Source organism: Rattus rattus, chromosome 7 (assembly GCF_011064425.1).
Source record: "Rattus rattus isolate New Zealand chromosome 7, Rrattus_CSIRO_v1, whole genome shotgun sequence".
Classification (NCBI taxonomy): Eukaryota; Metazoa; Chordata; class Mammalia; order Rodentia; family Muridae; genus Rattus; species Rattus rattus.
Window position 1 is genome coordinate 82,829,754 of NC_046160.1, and position 15,879 is coordinate 82,845,632.

A 15,879-nucleotide genomic window follows, 5' to 3' on the forward strand; every position below is an offset into this window, starting at 1 on the left:
TTCCAAGACAAAGAACTGACCCAGTGGGACGCATGGTTGAAAATAAAGATAAATACCATTTATTGAGAGAGAGAAAGCACTCTGGAGAATGGGAGTGTGTAGCAGGTCTTTGCGTTGAGGGTCCCTCTTTTTCCCACCCTTTATTCCAAGGCTTTCATTCCCTGTCACTAGATAGGAGAGAAAGAAGGGAGAGAGAGAGAGAGAGAGAGAGAGAGAGAGAGAGAGAGAGAGAGAGAGAGAGATCCCTGAATCTAATTTCTTTCTTGTTTCTTATTTGAGCACTATTATTAACAAACTACAGCCAACCCTCCTGAATGACCAAGAACCACCCACCCTGCCTCTTGGGGTTCTAGAATTTATACACCCTCTGAAAAGTTCTCAGAATCCCAAATGTTACACAATCACAGAAACCATCCAGAGCAGGCAAAACCATGCCTCTGCTAGAGCACAAGGCAAATTATAATTAGCTGCTGCAGACAGTCTGAAACAGTCCCATATCCCTATACCTGGGATTAAAATGAAAGCATATTCTTATACTATTTATGTGGAGTTTTTTGTTTGTATTTATTTATTATGTACACAGCGTTCTGCCTGCACGTATGTCTGCCTGCAGCCCAGAAGAGGGTACCAGATCTCATTACAGGTGTTCATGAGCCACCCATGTGGGTGCTGGGAATTAGACCTCTGGAAGAGCAGCCAGTACTCTTAACCTCTGAGCCATGTCTCTAGCCCTATTTCTGTGGGTTTTTTTTTTTTTTTTTTAAAGAAACCAAAATTCCAGAAGTATCACTACAGGAGTGGGCCAGGGAGCTGAGTAAAAAAGACATTCCCTGGGCCTTTTACATAGCCAAGTGTCTCTCCCAAGTTTGTACCACAGAGTTTTTCCTGCACTTGTTCTGTTAGGTCCATGAAGCCCAGGGGAGGAAGGCCTTCCAGTCTCTTTCCACAAACTGGGCATGCTCCATTTGTTATATGAAGCTCAAGGGGGCCAGGGCTGCTAATCTTTGTCAACTGACCTCAGTCTCCAGCTCCGACTATTTTGCCACAATCTAACTAGCTACACACCACAGTAAACGATGTTATTATGGGCAAAGATGTGGAGAGCCATCAGAGAAACTCACTGTATTATCAATTGAATGCCTAGTATATGCCAGAAACTTAGGAAAATAAAAAGAAATTTTAGGTGTTGGAGAAGGAAAATCAGTGCCAGGCGTGGTGGTACACACCTTTAATCCCAGCACTCGAGAGGCAGAGGCAAGCAGATCTCTGCGAGTTCAAGTTCAAGCTCAAATTATATTGGGGGTGGAGGGTATACTTCATGATTGCTTGCCTACTATGCATGAGACTGTAAGTCCAATATTCAGGCCAGTGGGTGCAAGAGAGGGTCTGACAGGTATGTGGCAGCATATACCATTGTGTCAGCCTAAAACCGCTATTGGCTATAACCTACATATACTGAAGCTGCTTAATGTTTTTACTGAACCAAAACCCTTATGTTCTTGACTGTTTCACATTTCAGAAACTATGTAATTAAAATCACAAGTTTTAAACTGAATTTAAATTCTAGCTCTCAACTGTACCTAATGCACACTTGTGACACTTCAGGATGGTGTTCTATTTTGTTCTGAACTATTATCCACCAAATACCAAAAATAGGTAACTTACGAAGCCTGATGGTCCTTGAAAATTCTGGTTAGCTTAAATATATTTTTTCCATAAGCCTGAGAATGCTGCCAATAAATGTTTTGATGCTCTAGCAGGGGACACGCTCTCTCCATCAAGTCAGAGCAGAACTTTAGGTGACAATACCTACCTGGAGAAAAAAATGTTAAGCAACCAAAAACTATGAATGTATAAGAGAATTTTTGTGGTGGGGTGTCAATTTATTATCTCTGCCTATCTCCTGAATACGTGGTTTTGAGGATTCGAAACCAATGCGCACACAGTTACAGCATCCTCTGTGTGAACGGGGATGGCCCTTTGAGGCCTAAATCGCAATTTTGCCACGGTTAAATTGAAAATTGGTATTTCTGAACCCATTTCACAATGACAAATATGCAACTTAGATGAACTGTTTACTACAAGGTACAATCAGGGTAAGGCAAAAGGAGTTTCTATTGCACCACTTCACCTAGAGAGTAAGCGCTTCTGTGGTCAGTAAAATTATAAATAAAAAACCAAGTATATATATATATATATATATATATATATATATATATATATATATATATATATATAGTCGCTGAGGATTTTGCAGCTTTTACTTGAAAATTGATACCCAAGAGATTGAAGGTAAGACAGCCCGATACGTGCAGTTTTTAATTATTTTACTTATTCATTTTACATCCCTTTTACCCCCTCCCACAACCCTTCCCTCATCCCTTTCCTCCTCTCCTCTGAGCGGGTGGGGGCAACCCTGGATATCCCCAACCGCCACGGGCTCAGTAAATAAAAGAAATGAGGAGTGAAGGTGGGTCTTTCCAAGGCCGACCATGGCTGCAAAGTAAACCTTGCTCAACAGGAATCGCGTCGCCCAGTATTGTCACCTAAAGCTCCGCTCTGACTCGCAATGGTGCTTAACAAGAGTACTTGCTCGCTGGCGTCTGTCTCTATAAACAAGGTGACAACCGCCTTCCAGGTATCCCTAACCCCGGGTAGGCAGGCCTTGAGCTGAGGGCGCCAGACCCGCAGCGCACACCCGCACCCACCACGCCCCCAGCTAAACACATGGTGCCTTCGGCGGCCGCCTGTCCAAAGACAGAAGGAGGCTCCTCTAAGAACGCCGAGCACGCAGAGGTTCGGTCATTAAACGTTAAATAACGCTAAAAATTGGGCCCTCCACCATCCTACAGGGAATTTAGGTGGAATTCCGAGAAGCCACAGAGCCGGTGGGTGCAGGCGCGCCACGGACAGCTCTAATGCGAGGACCCCCCGGCGGCCTTGTGGGGCCGGAGGCGCCAAATTTTAAAGCCTGAAGGACCTGAAGGCAAGCTAGCTGCAAGATGAGGCTTCCCTGCGAGGTGGAGGTCCGTAGCTGTCACTTGCCAACCTTGGGACTGAAGAGCCGAGGAAAGGGCGTGCGAGCGGTGGTGAGCCTGTGCCAGGCCCCGAGCAAGAATGAGCTGCAGCCTGGAGCAAGGACAGAGACCAGCGGCTGCGCCTGCCTGCTAGTCTCCACCATGAAGGACAGGCAAGGAACCCGCTACCGGGTACGCGTCCTCGGTTCGTTGAGCGTACACACACTCCTTAATTCAGCTACTGGCTTCTGCGGGTGTGAGCTGGTAGATAGCGATCCCGCCCGTGTACAAGCCTCTGAGCAGCTATATGAGGTTCTTGGTTAAATCTCCAGCACATAGCGAGTGCATATAACAATGAATACTATCCAGCTAGAGTTTGGGTTAAATCTTGGCGTTGTTGTTGAAGAAGTTTGCCACATATATCTGCGTTATTTGTTTGGAAAATGCTTCACCCGACTTGGGTCCAAAGGTTCTTTGTGCCTGTAGTACTAATGGCAAACTCAGGTCTAGCCTGTCTGAAACTGAACCGGAAGTTTGAAAACAAGATTTATAAAATCCATTTTCCTCAATTACCAGGCACTGCTAGTTGGTCAAAACAAGATGTCTTCGTGTCTGCTGTGACTGGAGATGAGGGAATGATTCATCACCCTTCATCTCATTTTTTTTTATCGGATTTTATGGTTTCTGGGATTCTTTCCCTTACGTATTATAATTCACATTACTTAACTTGAGGGAAGAGAGTATTATCTTATTCAACTTAGTTTTATTCATTCATTTAATTTTGGAGTGCTGGGGATTGAGCCCAGGACCTTGTGCATGTTAGGGTAGTAGTGGTAAGGAAGACCTTGAATTTCTGATCCACCTACCTCTACCTCCCAAGTGCTGGAGTTACCACTACACACCTGATTTGCACTGCTGTATTGAGGGCAGAACCTAGGGCTTCATGCATGGTAGGCAAGGATTCTATCATTTTAACTACATTTTCCATTCGAGCTATAATCTAAACTATCCCTTTCTTGTCCGAGTTATTAAGGAGTCTGATTCTATGTTGTCTCTCTTTTATCCTGTCTTTCTCTCCTTCAGCCAAGTTCAGCTAAGACTTTACACTGCAGTTCTAGGAGAAAAAAAATTAAATGTATGCATGTATGTACTCATACAAGGTCTTGCTATGTAGCTATGGCTGGTCTGGAACTCACTGTAGACCAGGCTGGCTTCAAACTCATAAAAGTCCCTCCTCCTTCTGTCCCAATTGTTGGGATTAAAGGCGAGTGCCACTACCTGGCTCCAAGAGCGAGAACTTGTTTTTGTTTTAAAATAGGCCCTCACTTTGTACCTAGCTGTCCTGGAACTCTGTAGACCAGTCTAGCCTGGAATTCACAGAGATCCATATGGCTCTCCCTCCTGGGCGAGTGCTGGGATTAAAGGTTTGAGCGCCACACCTAGCTTTCCAGGAGAAATTTTAATGCAGATCTAAGTGTTTAACTTCAATCCTTTTGTGAGTTTCATGGTTCTTCCCCCCACCACCACCACCGAACCCAGGGCCTTGCGCTTCCTAGGCAAGTGCTCTACCACTGAGCCAAATTCCCAACCCCTCAAGTTTCATGGTTCTTGAATCCTTAACTCTTGGCTGTTTTCTTTCCATACTCATCTGTGCCCCCCCCCCAAAAAAAACCACTTTTTAGTCTATCGTACATTTCTCTGTCCTTGGCTCCTCGAAGTTAACAAGCTCTCCCTTTCTGGTAACGTGAAGTAACATGAAAATATGTTACCCCCACCTGAAGTGCCATTTCCTTCTATCCACCTGACCAGTATCCCAACATGTTCCTAGTCTTTTAATTCTCTCACCTTTAAATTCACATTTCTACTCTAAAGTGGGTAAGGTTTTCTTAGGTTATAGTGACCCCTGCTTTCCTCCTGTCGTGCTTTCTCAATAACCGTCTCCCTCAGACTGTCAACTCAGTACCTGTTGTCAGCATGCCATTCTTATTAACGCTGCTCCACGCTCATTATGGTGCCTGGTACATAGCAGCCTCTCAGTAAAGAGTTAAAGTCTAAAGCAAAAAGCATCAGTTATGTCAGTCGTTTATCTAGTTCAGAGGTTGCCATGGCAATAAGACAAGCTTTCGGCTCTCATGAAGTTTGCATATAGTCTAGTGGAAGGCACTGTCACTTGGACTAAGGGACGAGACTATGAAGGAAGAGAACTACTGCTGACTCTTGTGACCATAGCCATGTAACTGGGTTGGAAGAGAGGAAAACATTCTCTGAAAATGCAGGAAAGTCACTCAGCAGACACAGCAGTAATGCCCAGTGTCAGCTGGCTGGAAGCTGTAACTATTCATCTGCTTAAAAAACAAAAACTTATAAAACACTTAGACATGGGACTAAAAGCTAAACTAAAACCTGGAATAAGGCTGGTGCATTCAAGTTTCAGTGAGTGTTACTAAATAGTAATTCTCCTTTTATGTCCCCCGCAACCCCTTCCTCTTTGATTTTAATTAGCTAAGAGAGAATATTGAGCAGCTCTTCACCAAATTTGTGGATGAGGGGAAAGCCACTGTCCGGTTAAAGGAGCCTCCTGTGGACATCTGTCTGAGTAAGGTACGGTGTTGGGAATAGTAACAGAAATATGCAAACCACGGACTGGTTGTGACCTCAGCACTGGAAGGAAGGCAGGAGGATTTCTGTAAGCCCACGATAGTATGATCTGCATGTCAAGCGGGTGGCCATCCCGGGATGTACGGGGAGACTGTATCCACACAGATGGCTTGCTAGCCAGCCGGTAGCAGTGAGTTCGGATACACCACTCTGGCTCCCAGCAAACCCAAAGACTTGCACAGGATTTGAGAATGGAAGTCATGGCTACATGCACAGCAGTTAATTTTAAAATGCCTTGGCTACCTCAAAGGCTGGGCACTCCTAAACTTTCCCCTGCTACCTATCCTCGGCCCAATTGGGGAAACCCACCAACCCAATTCTCCCATGGCTGGTTGACTTTCTCTCCTGCAGCTCCTGTGTCCCATCCACCCCCACCCCTAGTCATGGCGATCCTGTCTCCTTTTTCCCAGTTCTTAGCCCATGATACTCTAAAGGACCTGGCCTGTCTCCTTTTGCCCAGCCATGACTGTTGGCATCTTTATTGATCGATCAAAAACCAGTCGGGGATAAGGATCTTCAGCATTTGGACACGCCAATTCCCAATTAAAGTATTAGATCCAGTCCCCAATGCCTCACCTTTTCTTTCCAAATAAAAAAAGCTCTTCTCTCAGGCATAAATTGAGCATAACCATAACAGTTAATGTAAATTGCAGAGTATGATAGACAGGTAACATCCAGTCCATCGCATTTGTCAAGTAGATAAAGTACTCTACCATCATATCCTAACTAAAGAGCTTAGAATTCTATCCCTGAATTTTAGCCAGTATCACCATCTGAAAATCATGCTTTCATTTCTGTATCATATCTCTCAATGCTAAACAAGTTTGCTTATGTGACTATAGTCTTCAACCAGGTCAGAAATCTAAGAACGAATAAAATATTACTTGAATATATTAGGAAGCATAAAAACATAACTTCCAAAACTTTTTTTTTTTCTTTTTTTCGGAGCTGGGGACCGAACCCAGGGCCTTGTGCTTGCTAGGCAAGCGCTCTACCACTGAGCTAAATCCCCAACCCCAACTTCCAAAACTTAAATTGTAGAGACTGCTGATTACTGGACAGTCCCCTCATGTCTCATAACGTTGGAGCATCTGCCGTTTGACCCAGAGCCAGCTGGCAGACCCTGAAATGAGATGTGCATTAGAGACAGATTCATGCAGGTGTCTGTTTGACATAGGGTCTGAGACCGTGCTAACCTAAAACTGACAGCAACCCTGTTTCAACTTCTCTAGTGCTGGGAAGACAGGCCTGGGCACCACATACAGCTTTCCACTGTCTGGTTTTTGTTGTTGTTATTATTAATACATTTTAAATTTATTTATAAAGCATTTTTGTCTCTGTCACTGTTCTATTAGCATTAAGAGATACCGTGACGGAGGCAACTTTTATAAAAGAAGCCTTTAATTGGGGCTCCCTTACACAGTTTCAGAGGTTAATCCATTATCATGGTAGCAAGGAGAATGGCAGCACAAGGACCTGTGCTGCAACAGTGCCTGAGACCATGACATCCTTATCTCTGACCTGTAGGCAGAGAAGCAGACCATTGTGAGCAGCCTAAGGTAGGCGCTGGGACCCGAACCGGGTCCTTGGCAAGAGTAACAAGTGCTCTTAGTTGCTGAGCCAGCTTACCAGTCCCACCATTATTCCGTGTGTGCGTGCGTGTGTGTGTGTGTGTGTGTGTGTGTGTGTGTGTGTGTGTGTGTGTGTGTTTCTGTCTGCCTGCCTGTCTGTCTGTCTGTGTCTGTCTATTCATGGGTAGAGGTCTGAGGGGAACCTGCAAGTGTTGGTTCTCTTCTTCCATTCTGTGGGTTTTGGGGATGGAACTCAGGCTGTCATGTTTAACAACAAGCACCTTTACCTACCAGCCCTCTCACTATGCTCCAAATCTTTCAAAGTTAAAATTTAGACCAAATACTAAAATATTTTTACAGTCCGTTTCAGAACTGTGGCTGCATGCCTGTGTATGGAGCTGTAGGGCTTTAAGGGAAGAACTAGCAAGCGTGAAGTAGTTAAGGTGGGACTTATAATTGTGTAATTGTTTTTGTTTATTCAGGCCAATCCTGGCAATTTAAAGACATTCCTTTCAGCTATGAGACTGGCTCATAGAGGCTCTGATGTGAACACATCACTTTCAACACTAAAACCAGTGAAGACTTCAGAATTTGAAAAATTTAAAACCAAAATGATTATCACATCCAAAAAGGATTATCCTCTAAGCAAGAACTTTCCATATTCTCTGGAACATCTTCAGGCTTCTCACTGTAGGCTTGCCCGAGTTGATATGCGTATGCTGTGCTTAAAAAGTCTTATGAAGTTAGACCTGAGTCACAACTGTATAAAAAAACTTCCAGCTACAATTGGAGACCTCACCCACCTTCAAGAGCTTAACCTTAGTGACAATCAGCTGGCGTCGTTTAGTGTGCCCTTGTGTAAATCCACACTTCAGAAGTCACTTCAGAGTTTGGATCTCAGCAAGAACAAAATCAAAGCACTCCCTGTGCAGTTTTGTCAATTCCGGGAACTTACTAACTTAAACCTTAATGATAATGAATTGATTCACCTTCCCTTCAAGATAGGACGGTTAACAAACCTTCGTTTTCTATCAGCAGCTCGAAACAAACTTAGAAATCTACCTTGTGAATTTAAAATGTTATCCCTGGAATACTTGGACCTTTTTGGGAATACTTTTGAAAAACCAGAAGTCCTTCCAATCATAAATCTTCAAGTACCATTAACTTTACTGGAAGCTTGTGAACAATCCGTGCTATCCTATAGGTAAGACTTTCAGTCATGCAGTATGGTACTTGAATAGCATCCTAACATTCTGATGAAACTCAGAGTAATAGTCTTTTTGGGCTTTTAACCTTCTAGTTATTTGGTAGAATCAGGGACTAGTGGGAGCATTTACAACACCACAGCATTTGGACAAGGTCGGAGGACAACTTGGAGTAGGTTCCTTCCTTCCACCACATTGGTTCTAGGGATTGAACCCAGGTCATCAGGCTTGGCCACAGCACCTTTACCCAATGAGCCATCTCACCCACCCCAACAGTGAATCCTAATAACTCCTAATGTGCATAGCCTGACCCTTGCTACAGGGACTTTTAAGAATGGGTGCCTGGCTGGGTGGTGGTAGCATACACCTTTATCCCAGTGCTTTGGAGGCAGAAGAAGATAGATTTCTCGAGTTCAAGGGTAGCCTGGTCTACAGATCTAGTTCCAGGACAGCCAAGGCTACATAGAAAGACCCTGTTTAAAAAAATTTTTTTAAAGGAAAAAATAAACAAACAAAAAGACTGGGGTCAGCAGTCTATCTGATCCTAATACACCAAGAAGTTTGATTCCAGTCTGGCACAGTGCTGAGGTGTGGTCTGTCAAGCCATACTTGAATTGGACTATGACTTTAGTGTGTTAGTCAACCTCTTAATCTCATCAGAAATTGGGATAATATTTTACAAGATTTTGAGGCTAAATGAGCTACCAAAACATTTTACACATGAAGGACTCAGTAACTGCTGGTTCTCTTGCTCTTAGCTCTGAAGTGCAGTGGTTTTGTGAGAGTGAATGCCATTGCCTTGGTTTTGTTTATTTGATAGGCTTTTGCATTTGTTTTCGTTTGTTATGTTTCTGTCATACAGATTTGGAAGCTAGTAAGTGAACTGGCCTATTAGCATCAACTGTCAACTTAACAATCTACAATTGGCTGAAAAAAAATGTCATTTGAGTAATTAATTGGCCTGTGGCGTTGTCTGTGAAGGGTTGTCTTGATTAGCAGTTGACACTGGAGGGCCCAACCCAGTATGGGTACCCCTGTCTCTGGGCAGGTAGTCCTAGGTTATAAAAGGAAACCGGCTGAACATTAGCCTGAGCTAGCCACTGAGTGAGTCAACAAGCCCTGTTCCTCTGTGGTTTCTGCTTCAAGCTCTGGCTTGGGTTCCTACCAGGTTTCCCTTACTGATTTGACTGTGACCCAGAAATATAAAATAAACTTTCCCGAATTGCTTTTGACACAGCAGTAGAATGAAATTAGAACAGGACTATTGAGTACCTACAAAATACTGGAAAGATGTTATTTTAAAGAAAAGTGTATATATATTTATGCTCACACAAGTATGACTCAAATGTCGCTTCAAGTATCATTCCCTAGGGACCATCCTTTTTAGAGATGGTCTTATTTTATCCTGAACTTATCAAGTAGACAGGGAGTCCAGGGTTCTACCTGTTTTGTCTCTTTCACTTTGAGATTACAAGTGCTGCACTGTACTGAGGTTTTGTATGTGGGATCTGTGGATCAAACTCAGATCCCCGTGCTTACTCTACAAGGACTTTACCTACCGAGCTTTATTCCCTAGCACCTACCTCCCAAAAAGATTATCTTGGTGGTTTTGAGACAAATTTTACTGTGTAGTTTAGGTTGGCCCCAAACTTGCAGTCCTCTTTCCTTTACCTCCTAAGTGCTACACAGTACCACACCCTCCTCCCCCCTCCTTTTTTTTTTTTTTTTTTTTTTTTTACACTGGAGACTGAACCTTAAGCTACAAGTACCCTTCCACCAAGTTATATCCTCTGCCCAGTCAGGCCTTGAATTTAGGATCTTCCTCCTCCAACTTCCAAAGTAGAGATTATAAGCTTGTGCCACCAAGGCTTGCTTTTAAGACAGGGTTTCATGCATTCAGGTTGACCTCAGCTTGTTTCTGTTTGTTCATTACTTGTCTCCTTGTATAGGCCTGTCTGGCCTCAACCTCACTCAGCCTTACCCTCCAGAGTGCTTCCAGGATTATACCTAGCAAAATCCAGGGACATTTTGTTATTTTTTTTGCCATCTGTTTGTCTTATTCTTAGCAGTATAAAAGTTATACTGAGTCCTGAAACACTTTATTCTTATTTCATTATAACTCAGTGTTCTGATTATTTTGATTTTTGTTTGTTTTGTTTTTCAAGAAAGGGTTTCTCTGTGTAGCCCTGGCTAACCTAGAACTAGATTTGTAGACAAGGCTGGCTCAACTCACATAGATCTGCCTGCCTCTGTTTCCCAAGTGCTGGGACTAAAAGTATGCACCACTACACCCAGCTTCAGTATTCTAATTCTTGTCTAAATACATGAAATTAAGAATCTAGTAACAATATATATATATTTTCCCCATAGGATTCCATATGGCCCTGATATAATTCCTTACCACCTTTGCCAAGATTTGGATACTGCCAAAACCTGTGTCTGTGGAAGATTTTGTCTACAATCTTTCATTCAAGGAACGACTACAATGAATCTGCACTCTCTTGCCCACACTGTGGTCTTAATAGATACTATGGGTAGAACGGAAGCTCCTATTATCTCTTACTTTTGTTCTTTAACCTGTTTTGTAAATTCCTCTGATATGTTAAAGTAATTAGTGTGATAAGAGAAAGGGGTTGGGGATTTAGCGAGGTGGTAGAGTGCTTGCCTAGGCTTAAGGCCCTGGGTTCGGGTCCCCAGTTCAAAAAAAAAAAAAAAAAAAAAAAAAAGAAAAAAAAGAAAGAGAAAGGTTTCTAGATGTATATCAATTGAGTATTTATTTGTGCTTTAGCAATAATAAATTTAAAAAAAAAGTTTTTTGTATATTTTCACAGTAAGAAAATGTATATTATGTTAGCATTTTCAATCATTTGACTCTGGAATTTTAATTTAATAAAAGGTGAATTTAATTTTAGGAGTGGGCTCATAGTTCAGCAATTAAGAGCACATACCTGGGCTAGAGAGATGGCTCAGTGGTTAAGAGCACTGACTGCTCTTCCAGAGGTCCTGAGTTCAAGTCCTAGCAACCACATGGTGGCTCACAACCATCTGTAATGGAATATGATGCCCTCTTCTGATGTGTCTGAAGACAGCCACAATGTGCTTATATATAACAAGTAAATCTTAAAAGTACATTTAAAAATGTTTTTAAGGGGTTGGGGATTTAGCTCAGTGGTAGAGCGCTTGCCTAGCAAGCTCAAGGCCCTGGGTTCGGTCCTCAGCTCTTAAAAAAAAAAAAAAGTTTTTAAAAAATGTTCTTGGGCTCGGCAGGTGAAGGTTCTTGTTGGAAAGCATGACATCTAAGTTCAGTCACCGACACTGACGGGAGGAGAGAACAGATTCTTCCAAGTTGCACACAAGCATACAAAATAACTTAAGAAATGTAATATAAGAGCACTGCTCTTGCAGCAGACTCCTAGTTCCCAGCACCCACATGCCAGCTTATAACTGTAACTCCAGTTCCAGAGAATCTGAAACCCTCTTCTGATGTTCTCAGGCAGGGATAACACAAACCAGGTACACAGAAATACATTCAGAAAAATACCTGTACTCATAAATGTTTAAAATAATTTTTTTCTTTTCTTTTTTTCAGAGCTGGGGACCGAACCCAGGGCCTTGTGCTTGCTAGGCAAGCGCTCTACCACTGAGCTAAATTCTCAACCCCAAAGTAACTTTTAATGTTATAAAAGTCACAGAGTTTAGTGATTAGTAGCTAATACTACTCTTACAGAGGACCTGAGTTTAGATTGCAGCACCCTTCTTGGACAGCTTAAAATGCCTGTAACTTTAGCTCTAAGAGATCTAATACCTCTTCTGGTCTCCATTCAAAATTTCTGAAATCTTTCAAAAATCTAACACTCTTGCCTTTAATCCCAGCACTTGGGAGGCAGAGGTAGGCAGATCTATAAATTTGAGGCTAGCCTGAGTTCCAAGGCCATACAGAGAAATCCTGTCTCAAAAACAAAGTAAAATTTAAAAAATCCAACACTTCTCCCAAATTAGGGATGCATAATCCTTGTGCATAACTACAGATTCAGAATAGTATGTTTCTCAGAGTATAGTTTCAGAATGTTTTTCAGACATTCCATAAACTCACCAAATACTGAAGCAGGTTAGCTTTTATAAATTTCAGAATGTCCTTTACATAATGTGATTTTTTTTTCTTTCCCACCTTTGAGGAGAAAGTGGAAACATTTTTACTGATTGTGTTACTTGAGGATCTAGCAGGGAGGAGTATTTATCACTAAATATTCTATCCCCCAAATCATAAAGTCATGGTGTGATGATACACATTTAATTCTAGCACTTGGGAGGCAGAGACCAGCAGAGTTGGAGGCTAGCCTGGTTTACATAATGAGTTCTAGGTCTGCCAGAGCTAATTGATTTGGAGGAATGGAGGCTACTGGAGACGGCCCTCCCTGGTGTTAATGTGCTGCTGTTTGGCTTAGAAAGGAGACCCTCTAGATTTCACCTATAGTTCATTTTACTAAATTTTTTTTTTCTCCCTAGTTTTTCGAAACATAGTTTCCCTGTATATTAGCACTCTTAGAACTTTGTAGACTAGGCTGGCCTTGAACTCCTGCCTGTCTCCCAAGTGCTGGGATTAAAGGCTTAAAGTTACTGCCCAGCAGGATAGAACACTTTTATTAGAACTTTATTCAAAGGGTTATAGTGGCAAACCTTAAAGTTGGCAGAGGGTGGTGGATCTCTGAATTTGAGGCCATCCTAGTCTACATACTTCCAAGACAGTCAAAGCTAGACACCCTGTCTCCCAAAAATTTTATTTCTTAATTAGGTAATGATGGTTTGGTCTGTAGTAGACTTGCCTAGTATATACAAGTCCTTAGGTTTAATTCCTGGCACCCCACACCCACCAATGAAAAAGCTTGCTTTCCTTATTATCTTTAACTTTCTACATTATCTTTAACTTTCTACGTAAGAGTTGGTTTGAGATAAAACACTGAGCCAGAAGTTATTCAAATGAGTATCTTTTTCTAGATGTCTGTGTTCCATATGCATGCCTGGTGTCAGCAGAGGGTGCTAGATCCCCTACAACTGTAGTTACAGTTGTGAGCCATGTAGATCTGCGGATGTTTTACAAAAAGAACAGCCATGGGCTGAAGAGATGGCTTTTATCCGTAAGGAGCATTGGCTATTCTTCCAGAGGACCGAGGTTCAACTCCCAGCACCCACATGGCAGCTCATAGCTGTCTCTCACTCCAGTTCTAGGGGACCTGATAACCTCACACATATATACTCCTAGGCAAAGAATCAACACACATAAGATTTAAAAAAAGGGGCTGGGGATTTAGCTCAGTGGTAGAGCGCTTACCTAGGAAGCGCAAGGCCCTGGGTTCGGTCCCCAGCTCCGAAAAAAAGAACCAAAAAAAAAAGATTTAAAAAAAAAAAAAAAAGCAGCCAGGGCTACTAAGCCATCTCTCCAGTCCTAATTGTATTATTTACCTCCACCACCCAAGGAGTAATTCTTTGGTTGAATTCTAATTTTACCCTCCTCCTTTTTAATGGATTTTTTTTTTTTAATGAGTTACCCAACACATATATCACTGTCCATGGTAAGTTAATCAACATCAAATCTAAAATAATGGAAAATATGAACAATTAAATAGCAAATCTGAAAATACCTAATGGAAGATATGACCAGTTAAATGTTAGTCTATAAGCCATTCTGAGTGGAATGACGACACCAGATCTGGGAAATGAATTACATAACCACAACATGTTTTGTGCCCATTATTCTGTAGCTATTGGTTATCTCTGTAACTTCTTGTAGGGCACTTAGTAGAGTGTACACCTAGCCTAGCATGCAGGAAGCTCTGGGTTCAAACTGAGCATCATAGAAGTAGGACACGGTACAATTCTGTAATCCTAATACTTAGGAGGCAGAGGCAGACCATGACTCAAAGTATGTCTGAAAACAAAACCCCTTAAATAATGCAATTCTACTTAAAATCAAAACATAAGGCTTAGTACCAGTAACAATAACTTTTATTCTCTAGCAGGTCATTTTTCTACTGCTTCAGTATTTTCCTCTCAGAAAACACAAGTTTTAGAACTGGATCACTTGACCCTTTCTCTTCTTGTCGCCTCCCAGTTCAAAATGCTTGCATCTCTTAATGGCCAGCATCCTCTTAGATCTGCAGTTGGGCTCAACACACTCAAGCCTGAGCACAATCTTCTTTGTGGTTTTGGCCTTCTTTCGAAAAATTGGCTTTGTTTGCCCGCCGTAGCCACTCTGCTTCCGGTCGTAGCGCCGCTTTCCTTGGGCATACAGGGAATCCTTGCCCTTCTTATACTGGGTCACTTTGTGAGGCTGGTGCTTGCCACATTTCTTACAGAAAGTCCTTCGGGTTTTAGGTACGTTGACCATCTTTGCAGCAGAAGTGTCTGCGATGAAAACTGTAATAAAGTTTTAGGCATTATGGATCTTGAAATGCAAGTTTTAAACAGATATAACTTGTAGGAATATATTAAAAAAAAGGTAATGATCAAAAACGTGTAAACTCACTAATTACTCATTTTTCACATGAATAAAAGGCCAGGCACGTGTACAACTATGAGTGCCTTAGAGGCAGGAGAGGGCAAGCAGCTGAGTGGTTGAGCACTTGCCTAGTGTGTTTAAACATGGGGATTCAATCCTCACCACTTCAAGCCTAGAGAAAATCCGGAGCTTTTTTTCTTTTTCTTTTTGAAATAGAACGAGGCATAATCAGACCTGATAAGAGTATGTCCTGGGAGGCTGAGGCAGAGGGTAGCTAGTTCAAGGTCAGCCTGAGCATCATATAAAAGAAAAAAAAAAAAAACCCGCATCCAAAAGAAAAAAAAAAAAGCAACAGACAGTTGGAGTAGCCAATACAGTTCTCAAAACAGAGTTCAATTTATTATAGCTCTCTGAAAGGACAACGTAGTGGCGTCCGGGTAGAGATGAACTTTTTCCGGACTACCCCACACCAGTTCTCTCCATTTTCTAGCTTTGATTGGCGTACAACGAAATACAGTAGTTTCTGCAACAACCGACTTCGTTCCTTCCCCCGAGCCACGTCAGTTTGTTTTGGCTTTACCTCTCTAAAGCACCGTCACCCGCCAGCCGGTCCGAAGGCTGACGTGTCGTTAGCACCCAGCGCGCCTCCCGGCCCAGTAGCCGCCATACTGGAGCGTCTCTTCTGAGGGGGCCGAGGGCTGACCTCAAGCCACGGCAGGCAGCACCTGCCCCTTTCCCACGCCTCGAGGAGCTCGGTCGGCCCCGGCCTCCAGGCAACCGCAGTCCCCAAGGAACCGGCTACTGCTCAACTCCAGACTTACCGAGAGACCAGCAACAGCGATCCCCGCCTCAACCGCACGCGCCGAACAGGAAAGGGACGGACGAAGCGGAAGTCGGAACTGAACCTGAGCGACGGGACTGCGAGCCAATAA

The 15,879-nt window shown here is 42.7% G+C and overlaps 2 protein-coding genes across 3 annotated transcripts; one reads left to right on the top strand and one right to left on the bottom strand.

The window, feature by feature from the left end:
• The first annotated feature begins 2,981 nt into the window (after positions 1 to 2,981).
• On the top strand, positions 2,982 to 11,062 carry Lrr1 (leucine rich repeat protein 1). Its single transcript, XM_032907848.1, has 4 exons — positions 2,982 to 3,209; positions 5,520 to 5,618; positions 7,729 to 8,450; positions 10,822 to 11,062. The coding sequence occupies exons 1-4, from the start codon at positions 3,003 to 3,005 to the stop codon at positions 11,060 to 11,062; spliced, it is 1,269 nt and encodes a 422-aa protein (XP_032763739.1). The 5' UTR covers positions 2,982 to 3,002.
• A 3,374-nt stretch (positions 11,063 to 14,436) lies between these two features.
• Positions 14,437 to 15,876, bottom strand: Rpl36al (ribosomal protein L36a like). 2 transcript variants are annotated; one of them, XM_032907852.1, is made up of 2 exons: positions 15,769 to 15,876; positions 14,437 to 14,865 (listed from the first exon to the last, which is right to left on the bottom strand). In XM_032907852.1, the coding sequence occupies exon 2, from the start codon at positions 14,834 to 14,836 to the stop codon at positions 14,516 to 14,518; it is 321 nt and encodes a 106-aa protein (XP_032763743.1). In that variant the 5' UTR covers positions 14,837 to 14,865; positions 15,769 to 15,876; the 3' UTR covers positions 14,437 to 14,515. The 2 variants fall into 2 exon arrangements, with proteins under 2 accessions (XP_032763743.1, XP_032763744.1); XM_032907853.1 differs by lacking the exon at positions 15,769 to 15,876 and adding an exon at positions 15,528 to 15,734.
• Positions 15,877 to 15,879: the final 3 nt, after the last annotated feature.